Source organism: Heptranchias perlo, chromosome 8, assembly GCF_035084215.1.
Source record: "Heptranchias perlo isolate sHepPer1 chromosome 8, sHepPer1.hap1, whole genome shotgun sequence".
Lineage (NCBI taxonomy): Eukaryota > Metazoa > Chordata > Chondrichthyes > Hexanchiformes > Hexanchidae > Heptranchias > Heptranchias perlo.
Window position 1 is genome coordinate 86772255 of NC_090332.1, and position 26650 is coordinate 86798904.

Below are 26650 nucleotides of genomic sequence, written 5' to 3' on the forward strand. Positions count from 1 at the left end.
CACATCATTTCAAGTATTCTAATCATCTGTTGGAGTAAACAGAAGGCATGCGGGAACACTACAGTGCTTTTAAATAAAACATTAGCATTAGACTGCATCTGATGACTGAAATGAAATCATTTAAAATTAAGATAAATAATCTGCCACCTGTGTCTTTGAACTTGTGCGACATTGAAAAAAAAATCACATTTTAAACATATAAATATACATTTTCTGATGTTGACAGATCCAATTCTATTTGGGCTGCCTAATCCTAACATCTCTCCTCTTTCCTCTGTCCCGTTCATGAAGTTTGCAGATATTGTACAGTCTTATTTATTTCCCTCCCATCATTAGTTCCTCCACTGCATGCGATACTTTCTAAGATTAGAGCTTGCACTGAAATAACTGTGAGTTGTGTGCTCTCAAATGACATTTATCCATTTGATTGCAAGCAGCCATTCCATCTGGCAATCCGTGTGGACTGTTTATTCCCAAAAATACACTGCATCCCATTGCACATTCTATAAAATAACAGATGGTTGGGAATGGATTGCCCAGAGGTATGATGCCCATTTCAGTGCACGCCCAGTCCAAACCACCTTAAAAATGCATGCACGTTTGCAGTGTATTTCCGTCTAGCCTTGTTCCTGATGATACAACTCAGAGGTCAGCGGCATAATTCCCACTGTGTTTGGGAACACACCCACAATGACAGGGGTGGCCTGACTGAAGGAAGAACAAAACGATCCAAGAAGTGGCCTTAAATTGCTGCTTCTAGAATTATGCAATGCAAAGGGCACTCATCCCACTTATCTTTATTTACAATGCAAATTCTGTCAGATTTTTTAGGATCCTGGATTTTTTTTTTAGTGTTCACAAGCATGCTCGGTACAAAGTAAGTCCAAAGAGTCTTTCAGCGTAATCTCCCAGCTGTTTTGGGAATTTTATGTGCAGGCTACCAAGGATTTCAAGGCTCCAGATATTGTGGCATTATTCATTTTGACAATTTTACCACTTTGGAATGATGAAAATCTTACAACTAATGTGTTTTACTCATGACAGGTGTAGCCTGCCTCCATGAAACATATTTCAAGCTATACATCCATCTGCTGCATCGTTGTAGCAAATATGGTTTTAAGTTTCAGTATATACTTAAAATGAGGCAGCATATCTATTCAGGGTATTACCATAACAATTTACTTGATAATTTAACTACAGTTTTGTAATTTATCCCTATCCCTTACAGTTAATGACAAAGTGAAAATATCAGTTGAAAAGGCATTGCTTTCTGGAACAACTTGTATTGTTATTCTTTTTAATAGATTTGAAGGGAATGGTTTTATGATCTCAACTGTTCTGTCTGAAAATAATTGTACTGTGGTGCAGGTCGATGTATAAATACAACAACAACAACTTGCATTTATATAGCGCCTTTGATGTAATAAAACGTCCCAAGGCGCGATTTATCAAACAACATTTGACACCGAGCCACATAAGGAGATATTAGGGCAGGTGACAAAAGCTTGGTCAAAGAGGTAGGTTTTAAGGAGCGTCTTAAAGGAGGAGAGAGAGGTGGAGAGGTTTAGGGAGGGAATTCCAAAGCTGGGGGCCTAAGCAGCTGAAGGCACGGCCGCCAATGGTGGAGCGAAGGAAATCGCGGATGCGCAAGAGGCCAGAATTGGAGGAGCGCCGAGATCTCAGAGTGTTGTAGGGGCTGTAGAGGAGGTTACAGAGATGGGGAGGGGTGTAGGGCTGGAGGAAGTTACAGAGATGGGGAGGGTTGCAGGGCTGGAGGAGGTTACAGAGATGGGGAGGGTTGCAGGGCTGGAGGAAGTTACAGAGATGGGGAGGGTTGCAGGGCTGGAGGAGGTTACAGAGATGGGGAGGGTTGCAGGGCTGGAGGAGGTTACAGAGATGGGACGGGTTGCAGGGCTGGAGGAGGTTACAGAGATGCAGAGGGTTGTAGGGCTAGAGGAGGTTACAGAGATGGGGAGGGTTGCAGGGTTGGAAGAGGTTTCAGAGATGGGGAGGGGTGGAGAGCGGAGGAGGGTACAGAGATGGGGAGGGTTGCAGGGCTGGAGGAGGTTACAGAGATGGGGAGGGGTGTAGGATTGGAGGAGGTTGCAGAGATGGGGAGTTGTGTAGGGTTGGAGGAGGTTACAGAGATGGGGAGTGGTGTAGGGTTGGAGGAGGTTGCAGAGATGGGGAGGGGTGTAGGGTTTTGTCTCTATAATATAAGAATATATAATATAATAGTAATATAGTTGAGAGAATCTCAATACCAATGTGAAAATAAACATAAAACTATTTTGGAAATTCTCATGCAACAATCACTCCGATAATATAGTGATGATAATGGGCTAAAAGATGGCCACTTATCAGGTTGAGTAAACCGGAATTCATTTGAGCACACTTTGTGTGAAATAGTCTCTGATGTGGTAAAATCCATAATAAATACCTTGTATAACCATAACCATCTTGTTTGTTATTATGTATTTAGTTATAGTAGAAATAATGCTTTTACTTGGTTGAGAACTTTCGGTATGTCTCCTTCTATGAATGACTGGTTTAGCAGCATTGTAAGTTTTCAACATAAAAAAAAGTTTTCCTTTTTCTTTACTACATAGGGTTTAATTTGTCTGCGCTGAGCTGCTTCAGAGATGTTGCTCTCTAGTTCAGAGAATCTCAGACACCAGTGCAGAATACATTTTCAATATGATGGCACCTATCTGTAACAAGGAACTCTAAAGGTGTGATTATCTATATTTTATCACACCAAGGTCTGTTCCAGCTGTCGGTTTTACCTCGTATCAAAATGGTCTCCAGATGCCTAAACTTGCAATAAATGCATATGTTGGAATTTATTATTACTTAAATGAACAAACTATTATATTTCTTGGGGAATCAGTAGTCAAAAGGTGAACTCTGCCACGCTATTTCTGTAAATTTATTTTTAGCCCTGCTTATTTGATTCCACAATCCCCTCCCTAGAAATACTCCCACAGGAGCTGTCCACGAGTCACTTAATGCTTTTTGATATCGGCTACTAACAGTAGGGTGTAGCTGAGACAAGACATGTGTCTCACAAAATGGTTCCTGGTGGTTGCTAAAAGTGAAAAATGGGATGTAGAACTTCTTTTGAAGCAGTAAGTGGCAAAGCCAGATCATCCCCTTGGCTTAATTGTGCTTCATCAATCAGCTTTCCGTATGATAATAGCTAACCATGCATTGAACTTTGGAATGCAAAGGATAAAGTTCCATGCAATGAACCATAGAAGCATACAGCACAGAAAGAGGCCATTTGGCCCAAGGTGTCTTTGCTAGAGTAATCGAAAACCAACTCCACTGCCATGTTTTCTCCCTGTTGACCTGTATCTTCCTTCCTTCGAATGTTTAACCACTTTTCCCTTAAAAGATACAGTGGTTTCTGCCTCCACTACTCCCTGTGGCAATGCATTATGATCATCACTGATTCAACCAGAGGAAACAGTCCTTCCCTATTCCCGCTATCCAAACCTTTTATAATTTAAAACAAAACCTCTATTAAATCTCCTAATAGCCTTGCCCGCTCCCGACTGTTAATAATAGTGTTTCAAGTCACTTTATAACTATAGTTTCTCATCCCTGGCGTCATCCTGGTGAACCTTTACTATACACTATGGCTTTATTGTTCTTTCTATAATTGGAAATCCAAAAACTGCATACAGCACTCTAACTGTGACCCAGCCATTGCCTGATACAAATTTCTTAACTCTTCACTCTTGTACAGTGCCAGTATTTATAAAACCCCAGTGCTATGGCTTTCTCTACCTGCACTTTATGTATTTGAACCTCTAGGTCTCTATTCAATCACACCTTTCAACGCTTTTCTATTGAGTGTTTACTCCCATTCCTCGTTTTTCCTTCCAAAATGCACTTACTCACATTTCTTCACGTTAAATTGCATGTTCCTCCTGTCTGCCTGCTCTTGGATATTCCTTCCTGAATTCTACTGCAGCCTCTCTCACTGTTTGCCAGATGCCCTACTTTTTGCTTCATCAAAATGTTCCCCGTTTCGTGCAATGTGTAAGTTGGGAAACAATGAAAAGAATTTGCATGTAGATCCCTGAAGTAATATTGCAGAGAACTGCTGAAGATCCTTTCGAAAGCATAAGAGTTTTGAGATTTGCTGTGGTACCCGGGGAGATCCGTGGTGCATAATACTTAACTGCAAAGGTAGGATTGTTAATGCTGATATCAGTTGGGTTATTGGAGGCCAAGCATCTGTTATTTAATGTGAGCCACAGGGATACTTCAGCATCTACCAATTGTTATAGCTAAGATCTGCAGAATGATTACCCCTGTCGCTTCAATTACTTATGAGCGAGTTCAAGGCGTAGCAGCTTTTATTGCAATCCTTCATAGACCCCCACCACAAATGAGACCAGAGTCTTGTTCCGCAGTTGCTGTCATTGGAAGCAGCGACACATCTGAATCATGGAAGTAACAACAATTTACGACTTGCACCATTTAATAAAAAAAAAATCTCCAAAGCAATTTTCGAGTAATCTTGTGTTCCAATTTAATTCTGATCTTTGTGGAGTCTGTCTGTAAAAAAAAAATTGCAGGTATCTTTGAATTTGGAATGGATGAGACAATGAACTTTATGGTTTGTTTAAAAGAGAATATTGTTGGAGTAATTAGGTCCCTGTGGACTGACTGCTGAAATTATTAGGCTAAAGGGTATGCAGTCACATTTACAAATAAGCTTAAAAATTGAATTTTTAATGAACACAGAACTGTAAAGCGCAAATGGGCCACCAGAATTAAACACTGGATCATAATTATTTGCAGTTAATGGAATGTGATGACAATTGTGTATTGAAGCATGTGGCTGCTCTGTTAGCAAAGCATGTACATTAAGGAAATGTATCAGTGTGCTAGGATATGGCTTACCCATACATAGGAACAGGAGGAGGTCATTCAGCCCCTCGAGCCTGTTCTGCCATTCAACGAGAACATGGCTGCGTTCCCAATCCCCATTTAAGCTCTGAAACAGCATTGACAGAGCCTTGTGCTAAGAGAGCCTCACCAACCCTGCTCGTGAGTCTAGGACAAGGGGACGTAACCTTAAAATCAGAGCCAGGCCATTCAGGCGAGAAGTTAGGAAACATTTCTTCATGCAAATGGTGGTAGAAGAGTGGAACTCTCTCCCATACAAAGCAGTAGATGCTAGCTCAATGAATAATTTTAAATCTGAGATCGATAGATTTTTGCGAGCCAACGGTATTTAGGGTTATGGAGCCAAGGTGAGTAAATGGAGTCAGGATACAGATCAGCCATGATCTCATTGAATGACGGAACAGGCTCAAGGGGCTGAATGGCCTATTCATGTTCCTATGATCCTATGAAATGACAGAAGGGAACCCAGCAATATATCTCACATTCACCTCCTCATCCACACGCCATCTGGGAACATTGCTATTCTTTCCCTTGCTTCTTAAACTTTTGTGGTACATGAATGTGGAACTGGATTGAAATTCCTCGGCACCAATTTGTGTGCAGCATTGGAGGAGTAGGGTTAAGGCTTAGCATGCACACTCAATCGGGCCTGATGTGCGGGCACAGTCATTTTTATCTGGAGCTATAGATTGCATTAAATAAAGCGGAGTGAATATTGACACCGCTGAGTCAGCCAATGATTTGGAGGCAGGGGCGGGACTTGTGGTTTTAATCACTCATAAACTACAGCAAACAGGGTCTATTTATTCATTCTGGCCGGTGGTGTCACTATACGTAGCCTTATTTCTCCAGCATAATGCAGTGAGTGGAGGATAATGATGTAATATAAATTCTGTGGGTAAAATCAATCCGAGTCACTTACAGCAGTGCGGGCTCCAGTCGTGATTGACGGGGAATTACCCAATCAAATAAAGATACCATAAAGACTGGCCCTGAACTCCAACTGAGTTGTTCGTCGTATCTTTCAGCAAATTATAGTTTTAAAATAAAATGGACTCTATTCTAAAGCATGAAAAGAGATTGGTATTTTTATTTTTAGTACGACTTAGGACACCAGCTGTACATAGTGTTCCTCTGCTATTTCCTTGCTCTGCAAGTGGGCTCTGTGTTAAATGTTACAGACAAGAAACACAGTTGGATTTATCTGACTATTTCACAAATAAATTTGCCTACCCTTTCTTAACATGGACCACTGCTGCATCCCTCATTGAGGCTGAGAGATGTATTTTGGAAATATTTTGCTATCACAGTTTGGAATTTTTGTCTATTTGGCTATAGAAGGATTTCGGTGGAGTTTATATTAAAATGGTGATAAATTAAATTTAGCTCTCAAGATTAAATCTAAAGAATAGCCAAGTGCTAGTGAGTATGAACTAGGTTGAGGTGACCCAGTTTGTGAAGTGGTACCTCCTGCATTCTACTTCAATTTAGACAATGGAATTTGTTTAGACATCGCTGTAAATATCCATTAGGTATTGGAATGCCCCATTCATTTGAACTCTGAGTGGGTTAGTTTCGAGGAGTCCTCCCATAGGAGCATGCATTGACACCACTGTGTCAGCCAATGAGTTGGAGGCGAGGCGGAACTTACGGCAGGACTCAGCAAACAAAGTCTGTTTACTCAGCAAGCAGAGTCTGATTAACCAGCACACTACAGCAGTCTACAAAGTCTATTTAAAAAGAGTCTCTACAAACTACAGCAAACAGAACTCATGATTGAAACTACAGCAACTTCTCCCAATAAAAGCAGGGTGATTTTCTCCAGCAAAATGCAGTGAGTGGGGGATAGTTACATAACACAAATTCTGTGGGTAAAATCAGTCCCAGTCACTTACAGCAGTGCGGGCTCCAGGCATGATTGACAGGCGAATTACTCAATCATCTCCATTCTGGCCGGGAATAGTGGTGTCACCATATGCAGCCGTTTAAGATACAAGAGTCAAAGTTATCTAGGGTAAGAAGGTTAGAACAGATTCAAAAGCATAGAGATGTTGCGAACACATGAGGATGGATTTTAATTCCCTCCAGCAAAACCAGAGGGCAAGGGAATTAAAATCGAGCAGCTCATTTTCCCATTCCAATGCTGCTCCATGGACACCTCATTAATATATGCCAACAGGGGGTCGTATCGCTCAGATGGGGCCCCAAGGCAATTTTAACTGTCCACTGGTCAGTCCAAACGTCCTAGTCTCTCCAACCGTTGAAACCTGCCGGACACAGTGGAGACTCTGGAAGGTAAGTTTAAAAAATAAAAACTCTTCCTTGTGGGGCCAGGAAGAGCAGGAGTGCTGCTCCGGGGCCCCATGAGGAAAGCCTGGGCCTTCCCATCTGCCAACAACCCCCTCACCCGCCCGCACAACTAACCTGCCTCGTCACACTGTTTCGGGTGGAGAGCTGGCCGGCACGTTAATGGGGTCCGGCCATTAAAATTGTCCGGGCTTCCCTGAGCACGCAGTTCGTCGGCTTCGCCCGGCTTTCCGTGGTAAAATCCACGCCATAGTGACCATAAAGAATCTCCCTGGGTGGCCGGCCACATGTTGTGGAATCCGATCAACTTTGAATTTACGATTGGTTGTTCGTTTTGAAAAGATATTTATATTATGTAGCAGAGCTAAACTAAACTAAACTGATGATTTGAGTTTTGACCTTAGTGATTGGTGGTACAGATTTGGTAACTGCTTAACTGCTCTATAGAGCGTGATGTCATCTTTAAAGAGACTGCCATTCATGAGAATGACCAGGTCAGCAAAGAAGACAAAAAAAAAGTTGGGCGAATCACGCTTTCCTGCGAGACGGTTGCAAAGGAGCAATAAGGAAAGGAACTTCGATTTACCAGAACCCAGTGTTTGTGTCTTCTGAGGAATTTGCAGGTTCACAGCTCAACAAGTACACAATAAAATTGTCATGACTCCAGATGCCCTATTTTGTTGAAAGGATAAGTTAGTGTCTAACTGGGCTCAAAGGAATCAATTGTTACTGCACTATGAGGTCGATATACCCCAAAGTTGTGCAGTTCACTCAAGCCAAACTAATGATGAACCAGATAGTTCTAATTGAAATGTTGCAGTAGCTTCTCATTCACTGTGGTTTCCATGTACTTTGGCCTAATTAGCCATAAGATGGCTAAAAAAGTTGGATCACTGGATGCAATATTTACTGTTTTCCATTCTTTCCTTGGTTTCATGGCATAAATACCTTCTTTTACATGGAAATGTTATAGTTGTGTTACACTATACTGTCACCATTTAATAAAGCAATTTCTATAGATTATTGGGTCAGATCATTTAACTTATCACAAATGCCCTGGTAGTATATACTTGCCTCCTTTATTGGGTTTCTTGTACAAGACTCTCTGGTGTCCCCCCATATTGACGCATACCGATGATGGCGTATTAGCTTGCGATGTTCTCAAGAAATGAAGCTCTTCTTCTGAGCAATAGCCAGGGTACCTGGTTCTTTATGTGACCGAAGTAAGTGCAGATACAGCTTTTAATGGGAATTCTTGAATCTGATGATTAATTTGTATTTTTGTATTTCTGGACTGGTTGCAGTCCAGTAATAGAATCCAATTTCCATGCAGTCCACGTAGCTTAAAACACTCGTTAGTATGTCACAAATCTGAGCATAAACACCAGATCATTTTGTTGCTTCAAAAAACATATTTGTTAGTCCTTGAAGTGAGCTGAGTGATGGAGGTATGTAGAGGGTCATAATTAAATTTAAAAGTACTTTGATTATCAAACGCTACCTTGTAGTGCTTTATTAAAGCAGGTGCTGTTTGGCTTATTTTTTTTGTTATTTGATAAGGGAAAATAGCCAGCAAAGCATAATTGCATCACCATGATGTAATATACTGATGACACAACTTACATAATTATGCATTCGATGAATTGAATGATAAAAGTTTACCAAATTTTTTTTTTCATGATGGTGGCTGTTCATTTAATATATTTTCCACGTAACCAAAAGTTTCTGACCAGAATGTATTTTACATATGTTTGCTTGGAGCTTCTACTTACAGCTACTTGCAAATGTTCAGTTGAAATGTTCATATACAGCTCCACAAAGATAATTATTCTCGGAGCCAATAACTGAATGTGTGTGTGCAACTGGAACTGATTTTAGTACAGCTGGTATAGAACTGACCTACAGTGTGACTCAGTTACCTTGTAAGAAAGCCGTTTCCCTGACAAAACATCTGAATATTACAAAGGACAAAGCAATTATAGAATGTCCCAGACTCTAGAAATTTCAGACCGGGATGTCAGTTAGGCTTGATGTGCATGAACTCTTGGTTATTTAAATTTGAAATGGTGAGTGAACCTGTTTGTTTTTGGCAGTGGCAGTGATAGCGATAACATGGGGAAGGTCATGTGCTGAACATGGTTATAATCCCATGAACATATAGACCCTTTGGCGCAAATAGTTCTTATGACCTATTTGGCTACTCAGCAAATCATATGTATTCTTCTGAAAAAAGACTTGTCAAAATAATTATTGGTCTGTACGTATAAGGTCACTCAGTTGAAAGCCTATACCACATTGAACTCCACAATGAATTGACTCTCGCCCACAATGTTTTGAGCTCACATCACGTGTATCTGCCTGTCGGTGCTTAGTTGAATTGGTAAATGGGGTGTCTCGCAAAGCTGAGGTACTCCATTTTGACCAATGGGCATGCAAAACATAACATTTTCTGGTGCTTAACTTGAGCTTCTGATCTGGTGGCTGTTGAGTTGTATTACATCGGAAAATAGCAACAGGAGAAGGCCATTCGTCCCCTCGAGCCTGTTCCGCCATTCGATTAGATTACCGTGTAAAGAAGTCTGCAGTACGAACTTCGCTACCCTTTGTAACTGGAGGAGGATGCGTGACAGCAAGTGGTCTGAAATGGGAGGGGAACAAATTTGTTATGATGTTACCGATTGTGACTGATAGTTATTTGCAGTACGTTGCAAGATGAAACAGTGTTTGATGTGCATAATCATTTGTAACAGATTGAGAATTTTGTTTCTTGGACGGCTTTGACAGATCGTGACAAACTGAAATTTGCTGCACATGAAGGCCGTATTGAGTGTCGGTGCAGCTTGCAATGTAACAACATGAGAGCATGCAGAACCGTACACGGTTTTACTCTGATGAAAATATTAATTAAAAACAGTCAGTGATAAGCACTAGTTTTTATGATGAAACCCTGTTAATTAAATAACAAATTTTCTCAAGAGAAACTCGAATCGGGGGGTTCTCTCTCTGCACAGCATTTTTCCACAGTGACACAGATGAGATCAAGAACCTGGCGGCGTAGTTGAATTACAGAGCAAATCCATATCTCTGCATTTAGCGGTGCCTTTTAAGTGAGGAGTGCTGATAAATAAAGACTTTTATGAGCAAACAGCAGTTTTGTGAAGAAGGATAAGCAGTGGAGTAAGAAGTCTATTTGCTGTGAATTTGTTAACTGCAGTGGGTTTGTGACACATCTAGCTCATTGCTGGAAACACACAGCAGAACAACAACAACTACTTGCATTTACAAAGCGCTTTAAAGTAGTAAAACGTCCCAAGGTGCTTCATAGGAGCGATTATCAAACAAAATTTGACACCGAGCCACGTAAAGTGATATTAGGACAGGTGACCAAAAGCTTGGTCATAGAGGTAGGTTTTAAGGAGCGTCTTAAAGGAGGAGAGAGAGGCGGAGAGGTTTAGGGAGGGAATTCCAGAGCTTAGGGCCTAGGCGGCTGAAGGCATGGCCACCAATGTTGGAGCGATGAAAATCAGGGATGCGCAAGAGGCCAGAATTGGAGGACAAGTTCAAGTATTGAGTGCAGACCCTTCCGCAAAACAGGAGAAGGGCCCACACCTAAAATGACACTGCGTCTGTTCCTCCACAAAGGCTGACTCACCTGAGTGTCTCCACCATTTTTTTTGTTTCAGATTTCTGGTATCTGCACTTTTTTGCTTTTTGTTTACCTCAATTGTTATTTGGTTTTGTTTCAGATTGCAAGAAGTTAAACTAAAAGCAATTCTATATGGAACGTGTACAGTCCCCAAAAAAACGTATATATCTCATAAAACTTTTATTGGTACTGTGGCTCCTGAAAAAAAATCTTTCCATTAAAATGTAAATTGTGATGCTACAGCAGCTAACAGGACGGGTTGCATAGACTAGACTTGTATTCCCATGAATATAGAAGATTAAGGGTTGATGTAAGTGAGGCGTTTAAGATGATTAAAGGATTTGATAGGGTAGATGGAGAGAAACTATTTCCTTTGGTGGAGGGAGTCCAGAACAAGGGGGCATAACCTTACAATTAGAGCCAGGCCGTTCAGGGGTGATGTCAGGATGCACTTCTTCACACAAAGGGGAGTGGAAATCTGGAACTCTCTCCCCCTCCAAAAAGCTGTTGAGGCTGGGGGTCAATAGAAAATTTCAAAACTGAGTTTGATAGATTTTTGTTAGGCAAGGGTATTAAGGGTTACAGAACCAAGGCGGGGAGATGAGATACAGATCAGCCATGATCTGATTGAATAGTGGAACAGGCTCGAGGGGCTGAATGGCCTCCTTCTGAGTCCTATGTTTCTGGAGGTCACTAGCTTTATACTTATACTTGTGAGTGCCATTGGTGACACTGCTTTAAAATAAAACGGTCCAGGATTGTAAACTTTTCAGCTTTTCTGATGGCAGTGAAGTCTGCAGTGTTCTTATCACAGTAATATGTTTGTATTTTTTGTTGTATACAAGTTTCCACTGTGTGGTATGTTTGCCGATCTAGGCAGCTCTACACTACTGCTTCTTAAATGTCTTGGGCTAATTCAAACAAATTAGAATTGTCTTGATTTTTAAAAAAATGTGAAAACACTGCTGATTTATTTTTCAATATCACGAGAACACACAGAAGATTTGATTTAATCAGACTGACTTCTTCATAAAAGGTTACTCCAGTCAGCAGTTTCACATCAACAAAACAAAATGATTTCTCATTGACTGCTGTTGAATTTTAATTCTTGGATTTATCCAAAAAGCAATATTTGGTTGCATCTTCCTGATCCAGGCTTCAATTCTTGGCATTTTCCTTGCCTGTGGGAATTTGTACCAGAGTTGGGAGACCAACAGACTGCCCTCATGTCAAGGGCAGGATGAACGGTCCAACTGATTAGTTTTGATAGTTTTGAAGCAGCGGTTCTGAGTTGTCCGACATCGTAGGCTACGTGGCTTGGTAGTTAACACGTTACTGACTTTAACTGTTTGGCTCTGAATCTTTAGACAATTCAGAGACAATCGTTTCCTCCGTGCTGATATTAATCTGGACGCATTTGGACCATCACATTTGCTCGCAGATTCATAGAATCATAGAGTGACACAGCACAGAGGAAGGCCTTTCAGCCCATCGTGTGTGTGCCGGCTCTTTGAGAGAGCTATCCAATTCGTCCAATTTCCAGCCCTTTCCCCATTGCCCTGCAAATTTTTCCCTTTCAAGTATTTATCCAATTCCCTTTTGAAAGGTATTATTGAATCTGCCTCCACCGCCCTTTCAGACAGTGCATTCCAGATCGTAACAACTCACTGCGTTAAAAAAAATCTGTTTCTTTTGTCAATTATCTTAAACCTGTTCTCTAGTTACCGACCCTTCTGCCACTGGAAACAGTTTCTCCATATTTACTCTTATCAAAATCCTTCATGATTTTGAGTACCTCTATTAAATCTCCCCTTAACCTTCTCTGCTCTAAGGAGAGCAACCCCAGCATCTCCAGTCTCTCCACATTATTGAAGGCCCGCATCCCTGGTTTCATTCTAGTAAACCTCCCCTGCACCCTTTCTAAGGCCTTGACATCCTTCATAAAATATGGTGTCCAGAATTGGACACATTACTCCAGCTGGGGCCTAACCAGTGATTTATAAAGGTTTAAATGTTTAGTCAGCACAAGTGAAACAAATATTTTATTTAAAGTGCTGCTTGGCTGTTTTAAGTGCCAGTGAATGCAGCCCCCGTTTAATGTAACATCGACTGGTTGCTGTACAGCTGGCAACTTTCTCCAGAGCTTTAGGACACATCTTTTAATTTCGCGAGAAAATGGAGCACCAATCTTTTTGCAGACCTTAACTAAAGGCATTGATCTTTATCCACCCTTCAATTAAAAACCATCATTTCACATGTGCTACTGCATATTCTCAAAGCCGAACCAGTTGTCTCAGGCAGGAGGATGGGAAGATTCTGCTGCATTAAGACTCAGATGGGTGGCTGCTGCTGTTCTGATGTAACGCTCAGTTGGTGTATCAAAGGGATCACAGGATGGTGTAGCGGTTCGTTGGAGGAAAAGTACACGAGCACCAGGATTCGCTGAAGAATAAGTTTTTAAAAAATCTGGAAGAAAAAAACACTGTAAGGAGAGCCATATATAAGCGGCTCCCCTTCCCTTGAACAACTGATTAATTATCCCTTGATTATCTACTAATTCCTATTATTCAGCAGAGGTTCCTTTGTTAATGACAGGTAATCAAGTTTCAGCTGTGCTATTCTGAAAATGTTGACGAATCACTTAATCAGGTTAGATCTGTGATAACGTCTGATTATTTTTTTCTTTTCAATTTTCTTTAATTTGTCATTTATTTTTCTAATTGCAGGCATTCCCTTGTATATCCACTGGTATCTATGGTAAGTACAACTTTTTTGATATTTGTTATGAAACTTGACACAACTAATCCCACTTATTTTTTTTCATGTTTTTAAAAATTGTTTTCCTTTCTCTTAATTGCAAAACAAGCATTCCGGCAGATCAGTTAGCACCTATTTCAGTTATTTCCGTGCTAGCTAATCACTTTCCCATCTATAGGTTCCGTAGCATAACTTTTCGCACTTATTAAACCTCTGAAATAAATTAAGATTAAGCTCGTTTAGGTTTTAGTTTGTTAACCATTTGAAAGTCTCCACTGCTGTGATTGTAATTCTACAATTTTCAAGCCAAATTTATGCCTGTAGCAGTGTAAGTTTTGCATGGAAATTGAAGAGCAGCTGAACGTTGCCTTGTGATTAGTCCAACGTGGATTATAGTTGTGTTACCTTCAACCTCTAAATATGTACTCTATGACCCCTTATAGATTTATGTGTTTGCAACAGTGATATGCTTACTCCACTTAGGGTACTCTGGTTTCCTCTGATACTCGGAACATGTGCAGGCAGATAGGTAATGTGGGATAAAATGGGACTCCCAAGTTTTGGGGAAGAGCAGAGCCTCCAGTATGTGGTGAGGTATGGCATAAGTAAAGTAGTATTTCTTTTTAATGTGCTTCACTTATGTTGACTAAGTATAAAGAAGCAAAGGTGGTATCTTGGAGTCAAATACGGTGCTTCCAAATGTCTTCTAACTTCCCAAAAAGAAGAATTCCGGGACCTGTATTGATGGTATTTTGTAGAAGAATTAGGATAAACTTTTTCATGAACATATTTATAACCATTTTGCGTACAACATTTAATGCAAGAAGTTTTGCACTAAGTCATTACTTTGGTTGCAAAATGCATTTTGGCCCTGATGACATTTTTTCAGAGTTTGAGTTGTGCAGTCTATTTGCTGTGCCCTTCAGGTGTCACAGATTAGGAATTGGAAAGCGGTGTTGATGCATCCTTCTGAGCGATGATGTGTCATTATCTTTTGGTTTTGCTTCACTTCCATTTCTCAAGCATTCCCATGTCCTGCACCATCCCTCAGGAGAGAGAAAGACAGTCCAAGTCTTCCTGGTTAACCATTCACAAGTCAGTTCACCAAAGTCTTGCGGTAAATTGCCTTCCCGCTTTTGTAGGTAACACTGAACCCTCAATTGCCACCTTCCCCCAAGCAGGGGTAAATGAGATCAGGGCCTCACTGGGTGAGGAATCTCACCCTACAGCTGCACTTGTTGAATGTGTTTTTTAAATTTAACACCTAATCAAACGGACCGTCTGTGTTATTTATTTTTAGTTTGTGATGGAGCAGGCATGGAGAACATTACAATCACATGGAAAAATGAACCCCAGAAATATTTGGCACCTAACTTTTTCCTCAGTGGTATGACCTCTCAATTCACAACGCAGACTTAAATTATTTGAAAATACTGTTTAAAAACAAGTGAAAGTACATTTGGTTGGCTGAGATTGCTGTTTAATGATCAGGCTCCCTACTGCTCCTGTGACGGGAAAGAATAATATATTCAATATTGCATGTCAGAATCTCACTTCCCCACTTTCAGCTGGGTGACCTGTGGTAGTGAGGAAAGCTGACTGGGGAGTTGCACCTTCCTGAATCACTCAGTGCATCACTTGTTGGGTCTGCCATGGAGTGGTATTAATCGTGTCTGTACCCAGCTGCATGATTGAGTGAGTAGGAAAGTAAGAAGGCATGAGATGAGAAAAATAAATTGGCATTTTTTTTATTCATTCATGGGATGTGGGCATCGCTGGCAAGGCCAGCATTTATTGCCCATCCCTAATAGCCCATTCTTTTGCGATGGGATGGCAGAGGGAAGTCCAGTCCCCTACCAACTACAACCTGCATTTATACAGTGCCTTTAACGTAATAAATCGTCTCAAGGCGCTTCACAGAAGCGATTATCAAACAAAATTTGACACTGAGCCACATAAGGAGATATTAGGACAGGTGACCAAAAGCTTGGTCAAAGAGGTAGGTTTTAAGGAGCGTCCTAAAGGAGGAGAGAGAGGTTTAGGGGGGGATTTCCAGAGCTTCGGCCCGGGCAACTGAAGGTACGGCCGCCAATGGTGGAGCGATGAAAATTGGGGATACGCAAGAGGCCAGAATTGGAGGAGCGCAGAGATCTCGGAGGGTTGTAGGGCTGGATCTATCACAGAATGAGCACACTTAATAAGCCATGGGTAAGGAATTTTAATTTAGTTTTAAACTGCAGGATAACGATACCTGTTCAGTGCTGAGCGAGAGGCGTAAAATGTGCATCTGTCACCTGTTCATTTCCAATGTTTATAAAATGCGTAATTGTCCCAAAGAGTTCTGCTGAAATACTCTTGGGGTTGAATCTGGTTATAAGTTTCACATCTACTTTAATACAGTTATAAGTAATATTGAGATTCCATCTGTTGTGTTATTTTATTCATTGCTCAGTGGAATTCCTAAAGTGCATGAAAAAACCTGTAATTGAAGGAATATGTGAAATTGATATTTTGATTGCATTTTGGTGTGTGCTCACTCTGTACAGCTGATGGCTAGAAATGCATATTGTTTAATTCCGATTAAAGTTTTTGAATGTCCGTTGAGGAGACTAAAAGGCAACCATTATATTGGCAACCTTTCATATTCTAGACCTTTTTTAAAATTCCACTCCAAGCAACAAACCAAATGCCTACTGAACATGAGGAGGATTCATTTATCAGGGAGCACAAGTAGAACATTAGAAAGTTGAGAGTAAGAAAATAGGTCAGGCAGAACATTTTCACCCAAAGGGTACTAAGACTAATGAAATAAATTACTGGGAATGTGCGCAATATGTGGGTACAAGAAGCAATTAGATGATGTTTCTAGAGAGAGAAGGGATACGATGAGAAAGTTGTGATTGGTCTATTTTTAAGAGTTGGGTTTGTTGGGAATAATGGTGTTATCCTGTTCCTTAAAATTCTTATTTTTAAAAAAATTCATTCTTGGAATATGGGCGCCGCTGGCAAGGCCGGCATTTATTGCCCATCTCCAATTGCCCTTGAGAAGGTGGTGGTGGGCGACCTTCTTGAACCGCTGTGGTCCGTGTGGTGAAGGTTCTCCCACTGTGCTATTAGGTAGGGAGTTCCAGGATTTTGACCCAGCGACAATGAGTCAGGATGGTGTGTGACTTGGAGGGGAACTTGGAGGTGGTGGTGTTCCCATGCATCTGCTGCCTTTGACCTTCTAGGTGGTGGAGGGAGTAGATGTTTAAGATGGGCTGCCGATCAAGCGACTACTTTGTCCTGAATTATGTTCATAATGAGTTGTTTGAACCACTTCTCAAATTAAGTATCCAAGTCTACTGTTTACACATTTCTCCATCACATTTTCAAAACACTCAAGAGTTGAATATTTGGAACAACTGAGACCTCAGATCTGGATCCCGGCCAATAGTTCAATAGGTTGTTGAATTTTCTCCACCTTTAAAAACCTCCTCAAAAACCCACATTTGGTGAGGGGGGGAACTAGGTGTAGAGAGGGAAGGACAGTGAACAGAGAGGAAGAGCTCTGAGAGCAGCTGAGGCGGGGAGCAGAGCGGCAGAGGCAAGTAAATAAAAGTCGGGGATCGACAGCTTAAACTCACTTGGAGCAGGAGGGGCGGTAAATCTTCAGGATAAATTCGGTGGGATCGAAAAGAAAAAACATCAAGGAGTAATGTCACAGGTAGGTGATTGGCTGGCAGAAGGCCCGAGAGTAGAGCGAGAGCGGGAGGTGATAAAATATCAGGAGACAGTGGTGAGAAAGGATCTTGGCTCGGAAGCTCAGGAAGTAGAATCAATATGGGTGGAAATAAGAAACAACAAGGGACAGAAAACACTGGTGGGAGTAGTTTATAGACCCCCTAATAGTAGCAATAACATTGGACAGAGTATTAATCATGAAATAATAGGAGCTTGTAACAAGGGTAATGCAATAATCACGGGGGACTTTATTCTGCATATTGACTGGACAAAACACATTGGCAAAGGTAGTTTGGAGGATGAGTTCATAGAATGCATTCGAGACGGTTTCCTAGAGCAATATGTCATCGAACCAACCAGGGAACAGGCTATTTTAGATCTTGAATTGTGTAATGAGATAGGGTTAATTAGTAATCTCACAGTAAAGGATCCTCTGGGGAAGTGTGATCATAATATGATAGGATTTCACATTGAGTTTGAGAGTGACGTACTTAAGTCCGAAACTAGAGTCCTAAGCTTAAAGCCTATTACGGCAGGGTGAGTTGGCTACGGTAGATTGGGAAATTAAATTAAATTAAAGGTATGATGGTTGAAAAGCAATGGCAAACATTTAAAGAAAAATTTAAATATCCTCAACAAATATACATTCCATTGAGAAATAAAAACTCCACAGGAAAAGTGATCCACCCATGGCTAACTAAAGAAATTAAGGATAGTATTAGATTAAATGAGGCCTATAATGCTGCCAAGAAGAGTAGTAAGCCTGAAGATTGGGAGGGTTTTCGAAACCAGCAAAGGACAACCAAAAAATTGATAAAAAGGGAGAAAATAGAATATAAAAGTAAACTAGCAAGAAACATAAAAACGGATTATAAGAGCTTCTACAATTATGTAAAAAGGAAGAGAGTAGCAAAGTAAACATTGGTCCCCTAGAGGCTGAGACAGGAGAAATTATAATGGGGGAATCAGGAAATGGCAGATGCGTTAAACAAATATTTTGTATGTGTCTATACAGTAGAAGACACAAAAAGCATACCAGAAATAGTGGGGAACTAAGGGGCTAATGAGAGTGAGGAACTTAAAATAATTATTATCAGTAGAGAAAAAGCACTTGAGAAACTAATGGGACTAAAAGCTGATAAATCCTCTGGACCTGAAGGCCTACATCCGAGGGTTCTAAACGAGGTGGCTGCAGAGATCGTGGATGCATTGGTTATGATCTTCCAAAATTCACTAGATTCTAGAACGGTCCCAGCAGATTGGAAGGTAGCAAATGTAACCCCGCTATTCAAGAAAGGAGGGAGAGGCAAAACAGGGAACTACAGGCCAGTTAGCCTGACATCAGTCATCGGGAAAATCCATTATTAAGGAAATGGTAATGTTACTTAGAACATCATAATATGATTTGACAGAGTCAACATGGTTTTATGAAAGGGAGATCGTGTTTGACAAATTTATTCAAATTTTTTGAGGATGTAACTAGCAGGGTAGATAAAGGGGAACCAGTGGATGTAATATATTTGGATTTTCAAAAGGCATTCGATAAGGTGCCACATAAAAGATTGTCACGCAAGATAAGGACTCATGGGGTTGGGGGTAACACATTAACATGGATAGACGATTGGTTAATGGACAGAAAACAGAGAGTAGGGATAAACGGGTTATTTTCAGGTTGGCAGGCTGTAACTAGTGGGGTACCGCAAGGATCGGTGCTTGGGCCTCAGCTATTTACAATCTATATAAATGATTTGGATGAAGGGACTGAGTGTAATGCATCCAAGTTTGCTGATGATACAAAGCTAGGTTGGAAAGTAATCTGTGAGGAGGACACAAAGAGTCTGCAAAGGGATATGGACAGGTTAAGTGAATGGGCAAGAAGGTGGCAGATGGGGTATCATGTGGAGAAATGTGAGGTTATTCACTTTGGTGATGAATAGAAAAACAGAATATTTTTTAAATGGTGAGAAACTATTAAATGTTGGTGTCCAGAGAGACTGGGTGTCCTGGTACAGGAAACACAAAAAGTTAGCATGCAGGTACAGCAGGAAATTAGGAAAGCAAATGGTATGTTGGCCTTTATTACAAGGGGATTGGAGTACAAGAGTAAGGAAGTCTTGCTGCAATTGTACAGGGCTTTGGTGAGACCTCACCTGGAGTACTGCGTACAGTTTTGGTCTCCTTATTTAAGGAAGGATATACTTGCCTTAGAGGCGGTGCAATGGTCGTTCACTAGATTGATTCCTGGGATGAGAGGGTTGTCCTATGAGGAGAGGTTGAGTAGAATGGGCCTATACTATCTGGAGTTTAGAAGAATGAGAGATGATCTCATTGAAACATATAAGATTCTGAGAGGGCTTGACAGGGTAGATGCTGAGAGGCTGTTTCCCCTGGCTGGAGAGTCTGGAACTTGGGGGCATAGTCCCAGGATAAGGGGTCGGCCATTTAAGACTGAGATGAGGAGAAATTTGTTCACTCAGAGGATTGTGAATCTTTGCAATTCTCTACCCCAGAGGGCTGTGGATGCTGAGATTTTGAGTATATTCAAGGCTGAGATAGACAGATTTTTGGACTCTAGGGGAATCAAGGGATACGGTGATCGGACAGGATAGTGGAATTGAGGTTGAAGATCAGCCATGATCTGATTGAATGGCGGAGCAGGCTCGAGGGGCTGTATGGCCTACTCCTGCTACTATTTCTTATCTTCATTCTAGCCTTCAGTCACCTCTCCTATTATCTTCTTTACTGGCTCAGTGTTTAGGAATTTTTTTTAACATTATGTAAATGCAAGTTGTTGTAGCTGCAAACTGAATTGAAAATGTCCATAAATAAAATGAGGGGCTTTTGAAGGAAGATTCAAAAAGGCTTTATTTGTAAACAGATTCTTTGTTACAATGCTTGAAATATCACAAATTGCATTACCTTGCCTTTATGCAATGGTTTGTGAGTGAATTTGATGCTTTGATGCAGCCATTTTAAATTCATACAGCACAATGGGTGATCTCTTCAAAACATTTCTCCTGCTTCAAATGCAATGTTATTTTGGAAAATTGAAATTAATCTCAGCAGTGCTCTCCCAAGCACTGTATAATTAGGCATTGCTGAGACCTGTCATGCCCTTCGAAGCTCTAATTGCTATAAACTTTAAAATCAGTTTAATTGTTGTTCTCACCTGTGACCATGCAAAGGCGTTATTACAGAAAATGTGAAGGAGGCTTAGTGTGCCAGTGGCATCAATAGGTGTGGTGCCTCTTCCAGACATGCTGGTGATTCATAGACCATTGGAAGATTGCGTAACTTAGAAGTTGGCGTACACTCATGTGCATTATGCAAAACAAAGATCTTATTTCGGGTTCTGAGAGAAGGAAATCGGGTTAACCCTTGCCCTGTCCCCCACTCGGCTGAAACCCGCTCCCCGTTAAAATCCCCCCCCCATAAATCCCTTTAACTCACTACATCTCTATTCAACTCCCTAATTTCATAATTGTTTCGATGGACATTCAGAAGGAGCACATTGACAATAACAATGTGTTAACATGTTTCTCCTATTCCTCCCACTTTCAATGCCTTTGTATCATTGGAAACCATTCATTTCTTTCTGGTGCATTTTGTAATACGGTGTGGTAGAATTCAGTTCTGCAATGGGAAACAATAGCAGCATCCTGATTCCAGGCAAGCTAATCCCTATTCATTGCCATTTTAACTTATGTTTCTGCTATTATTGCTGTTTAATCCTCCTGATTATTCTTCAACTGCATGAAGCTCGCAGATAGATTCAATTGTGATTTCAAACAGGCTGGTAATGCATTCAAATTGTAAATTCCCTCTGTTATTAAGCCAGGTAGCTGTTGATTTTTGAAGTTATTTAAGACGAGAGCACTAAAGGAGCTGTATCACACAGAGGATAATAGCTAGCTTCCTGAGTTTTATTAGATTGTAGCAGATAGGGTTCAGGTGAAGTTTTAAAGTGCTTGAATGTAGGTTATGAAGTTCTGTGAACCCGGAGATTAAATTACTGTCTTGTAACACAGAATGGAAGCCAGCTGTGACTTATTTACAATGGAAATTTGAATCACACCAAAAGTTCAAATCTCTATAATGTTATTGAGAGTTACAGTGACATGACAAGAATCAAAAAAGGACTACCTTTATAACACAGGCAAAATGATTTCCCTCGATTATATGCTAGACCAGGGGTGTAACCATGTCAATTGACCAAAAGACACATTACTGAAAATGATATTTGTCTCAACAGGATTTTAATAATTGTGCTTGTTATATTGGGACTGATGATGGGGCTTGAGACACAATTCAACAGAACTCTCAGTCCAGAGGCCGATGAGGGGGTTTCGGTTGAAATCTTTAATATTGTTTTTTTCCTTCAGCTGGGTTTCTAATTTATTTGTAGCGCTCAAGTTTTGTGGCCGTAATAAAAATTAAAATCTCGCTGCCACATCTCCAGCCAATACACCTACCTTATTTTCACACAGTGTGGCCTGTCCAATAACTGAGAACGCACCTGACATGTTTAGTCTGTGACCAAAAGTATTTCCTAGATCATTATTTTTAGATTAAAGATCTGTCAATAGTGAAGTGTAAAAATGTTCAAAATTAACTAGAGTGCATTATTTTTAAGGCACAAGTTCAAAATTTTCAATCGGGTGGGGGGAGCAGCGTTTGGAGGGAGTGCACACAACTTTAAAATTGCTGCCTACAGTGCCGATCCAATGGTCAGTAAGATTGAGTTCAATTCTCCTGTTTGCTGTTCGGTATTTCTTCTTTCAAAAAGAAATCAATTCAAATTTTTCTCCCAGGAATGGATTATCTGCTGCTACTAAGAGAAAGAACTTTTAAAATATGTAAAGAAAAATAATTAATTCCCAAATGGTAAATGTAGAGTGCATTTCAATAAAATTGAGCAAATGTCCATTTTAGGCTTTGAAGAAGAAGTGGTGCCTGTCTGCGATGCAGATTCCAAAATGCGCAAAATAAATTGGCAAAAATCAACATTTTCTGAGCAGAGTCCTGCACGGAACGGGAGAATTAAGAGCAGCTTTTCTTCCTATTCGGCTCCTTAAAAGGTTGATTTTTTTTTTTTAAAAATTCTTCTTGCGCCCTGGTGTAAAATTTGTTGCAAATGACCGGTCGAGGGAGCAGTTTCTGGGGCTGCGGTGTGCAAGTGAATTCACCAAATGAGCTCGATTATCAAGATGGTGGCCAATCACCTAGCTAGACCATTGTAAACAATTTTACAACACCAAGTTATAGTCCAGCAATTTTATTTTAAATTCACAAGCTTTCGGAGATTTTCTCCTTCCTCAGGCAAATGTTTCAAGAGCTCCTTGAAGCCTACACATTTATACATATTGAACAATACATGGTGTTTACAGACTGCCCCTGCAACTGCCCGTTGCCAAGGCAATCACCGTGTTCAGACAGAGAGGTGTCACCTGCAGAACCCCCGAATACACATTCAACAAAAAAACAAACAGGGAAAAAAAAACAGAGAAAAAAAAACACAGAGAGAGGCAGAAACATCCGGAAGGCAGAGAGAGCCAGCAAATGACCCATTATATTAAAAACAGATAACATTTGTTCGCTGGTGGGGTAACGTGTAGCGTGACATGAACCCAAGATCCCGGTTGAGGCCGTCCTCATGGGTGCGGAACTTGGCTATCAATTTCTGCTCGACGATTTTGCGTTGTCGTGTGTCTCGAAGGCCGCCTTGGAGTACGCTTACCCGAAGGTCAGTGGATGAATGTCCATGACTGCTGAAGTGTTCCCCGACTGGGAGGGAACCCTCCTGTTCGGCGATTGTTGCGCGGTGTCCGTTCATCCGTTGTCGCAGCGTCTGCATGGTCTCGCCAATGTACCATGCTCTGGGGCATCCTTTCCTGCAACGTATGAGGTAGACAACGTTGTCTACCTCATACGTTGCAGGAAAGGATGCCCCAGAGCATGGTACATTGGCGAGACCATGCAGACGCTGCGACAACGGATGAACGGACACCGCGCAACAATCGCCGAACAGGAGGGTTCCCTCCCAGTCGGGGAACACTTCAGCAGTCATGGACATTCATCCACTGACCTTCGGGTAAGCGTACTCCAAGGCGGCCTTCGAGACACACGACAACGCAAAATCGTCGAGCAGAAATTGATAGCCAAGTTCCGCACCCATGAGGACGGCCTCAACCGGGATCTTGGGTTCATGTCACGCTACACGTTACCCCACCAGCGAACAAATGTTATCTGTTTTTAATATAATGGGTCATTTGCTGGCTCTCTCTGCCTTCCGGATGTTTCTGCCTCTCTCTGTGTTTTTTTTTCTCTGTTTTTTTTTCCCTGTTTGTTTTTTTGTTGAATGTGTATTCGGGGGTTCTGCAGGTGACACCTCTCTGTCTGAACACGGTGATTGCCTTGGCAACGGGCAGTTGCAGGGGCAGTCTGTAAACACCATGTATTGTTCAATATGTATAAATGCGTAGGCTTCAAGGAGCTCTTGAAACATTTGCCTGAGGAAGGAGAAAATCTCCGAAAGCTTGTGAATTTAAAATAAAATTGCTGGACTATAACTTGGTGTTGTAAAATTGTTTACAATTGTCAACCCCAGTCCATCACCGGCATCTCCACATCCTAGCTAGACCAAGCAGGAATGGGCTCCTGGAGTATTATTAAGTGCAAGGGGATGAAAAAACAGGACAGAATGTCATAGGTCAATATAAAGCTACGTTACTTTAATTTAGATTTGCACAATATTGTGACCTATCAAAACTGTATTAATAAAATCTACTTTGGTTGCTTACACCTGCTGACTCAGTGTCAAGAATAAGATGCTGACAGCTGCCTTCTAAAGTTTGGCACTTTCAAATTTCAGTATCCATTATTTCCCAAGGTGAAGCAAAAATGTTCCTTGTTTCATTTTATTCAAGGTCTACTTTGAACATGTTTGAGAAGGTTAAAGAGGAAGGGTTTGAAATAACTACCTTGTTTTATTTTACATTCCACACCATTAAAAATTGAGAACTACAGTTTGCTCTGTGAATGAGGTTCAGCAGTTGACTCGGGCGACAAGACAGAGAGGAACAGAGAGCCTGGTAAGAGCTTGAGGATGAAAGAGTGAGAAGGTCCATGTTATATCATAAAATGCTAGCTCATTCCACGCAAGTGCAGGTGTGCTTCAGCATGTAGCGGTTTATTGTTAAGTGATTAAGTGGACTTCTTTTCCGCTTGTAAACAATTTTACAACACCAAGTTATAGTCCAGCAATTTTATTTTAAATTCACAAGCTTTCGGAGGCTTCCTCCTTCCTCAGGTAAATGTTCAGGAGCTCCTCGAAGCCTACGCATTTATACATATAGAACAATACATGGTGTTTACAGAATGCCCCTGCAACTGCCCGTTGCCAAGGCAATCACCGTGTTCAGACAGAGAGGTGTCACTTGCAGAACCCCCGAATACACATTCAACAAAAAAACAAACAGGAAAAAAAACAGAGAGAGGCTCCGCTGGTGGGGGACTCTAGGACAAGAGAACATAACCTTAAAACCAGAGCCAGGCCATTCAGGAGAGAAGTTAGGAAGCACTTCTTCACGCAAAGGGTGGTAGAAGTGTGGAATTCTCTCCCACAAAAAGCAGTAGATGCTGGCTCCATTAATAATTTTAAATCTGAGATCGATGGATTTTCACTAGCCAAGGGTAATAAGAGATATGGAGCCAAGGCGGGTAAATGGAGTAAGGATACAGATCAGCCATGATATCTATGACTGGTGGAACAGGCTCGAGGGGCTGAATGGCCTACTCCTGTTCCTATGTTCATACATTAAAGGCGCTATAAAATGCAAGTTGTTATTGTTGTAGATATATAAGTTGCAACCCTTTTGAGGAATTTTGTGCTCAAGGTGAGGATCTGTTAGTGGTAAAAATAAAATTGTAGATTGCTAGAAATCTGAAATAAAAACACTTCTGACCCTTAAAGCCAACGGAGCCCTCACATTACAGAGGAACTTGTCTTTGTTGGTTCTGGGGAATCATATTCGTTTCTTTTGTCCTGAGATCATGGGGATGCCACCCATGTGATACCTTGCTCCGACCCTGCAGAAGGGACCAGGACCTGTGTCACGCCTCAATTTTTTTATTATCCCAGTTTTGAGAAGGCTCTTTTTTCTCCTACACATCAAAGTGAGGGATGTTACCGCTGAGCAAATGGAACTCTTCCCATTTCAGGCATCAAGCACTCCCAGGTCAGTATAGCACAGCCAGGTGCAAAGTAAAGCTCCCTCTACTCTGCCCCGATCTTGTGCCTCAGCCCCAACCTCAGAAGAACATCTCCGAATGGACCAGTGTGATTTTTTTCTTTCCATTCCTCACACACCGGCCCATGCTCAGAGAAACTACATTGAGACTGCACAGATTCATTTCACATAGGGCTCTTTTACTCCCCAAACGGAACTGATTTTCATCCTATTGAATTGGACTGGATTTGAACCCAGAGGTAAAAGTTAAATTTCTAAACTGACGTGTCACCCAGTTCCCAAGAAATTTTTTATAAGCTCCCAGTGTTACTTTTATTTGACTTTCACAGACTGGCCCTGCATTTTTTTAGTGATTTTTAAGAGGCATCGGAATAGTTTTTAGCTCATTTTTACATTGTTGTTAGGCTTTTATCTGACTGATCTGGTTAATTTCTTGCGAGTGACCTCAGCAATGGCCACTCCTCCTTGCTGTAACTCTAGGACACTCATATTTTAATCTGGCAAAATTTTATTCGGACAAAGCCCGCAGTCCCCTGTTGGGTGCTATGTCCTCATGCCTTCAACGGGCCCATTTTATAAAGCAGGTAATGCCTGAGTGTCTCAGGCGATCCCTTGGAGTGTTGCACCAAGATTCTCGCTCTCTTTTAAATTGAAGAATGTTTCCAGGCTAATGGGAGTCATGTCCCCCCACACCCCCAAGATAGATCTCAGTACCACAGTTTCAGCCATTGCGTCCGGCCTCAGATACATGTGTACAATTTAGAGCTCAACACTCTTGCTAAAAGCCTAAACCCAAACTGTAGCATGAAAACGTAACATAATTCGAGCAGGGGACCTGAAAAGCATCTTTTTGATTCCTGCAGCTGTTATGCCTAAAACATTTGTGAAAAATAGCAATACCTAGATAAGATCTTCATTTCACCATTTGAACCCAGAACCACTTAATGTTATAATCTATAGCCTGCCAAAGAAATAAGCATCCTTACACTCTGTCAATCTTAGCTTTCAGGGAGTGTTCAGGATCTTTTCATCAAGGCATGTTCCA

At 41.1% G+C, this 26650-nt stretch overlaps 1 protein-coding gene across 2 annotated transcripts in view; it reads left to right on the plus strand.

Moving 5' to 3' along the window:
• LOC137324777 (ADP-ribose glycohydrolase MACROD1-like) overlaps nucleotides 1-26650 on the plus strand; it is an 812403-nt gene that overhangs the window by 553406 nt on the left and 232347 nt on the right. For both annotated transcript variants that reach the window (XM_067989466.1, XM_067989467.1), the window contains one exon: nucleotides 13603-13633. In XM_067989466.1, coding sequence (XP_067845567.1) covers nucleotides 13603-13633 — 31 coding nt within the window. The remainder of the gene's footprint in view (nucleotides 1-13602; nucleotides 13634-26650) is intronic.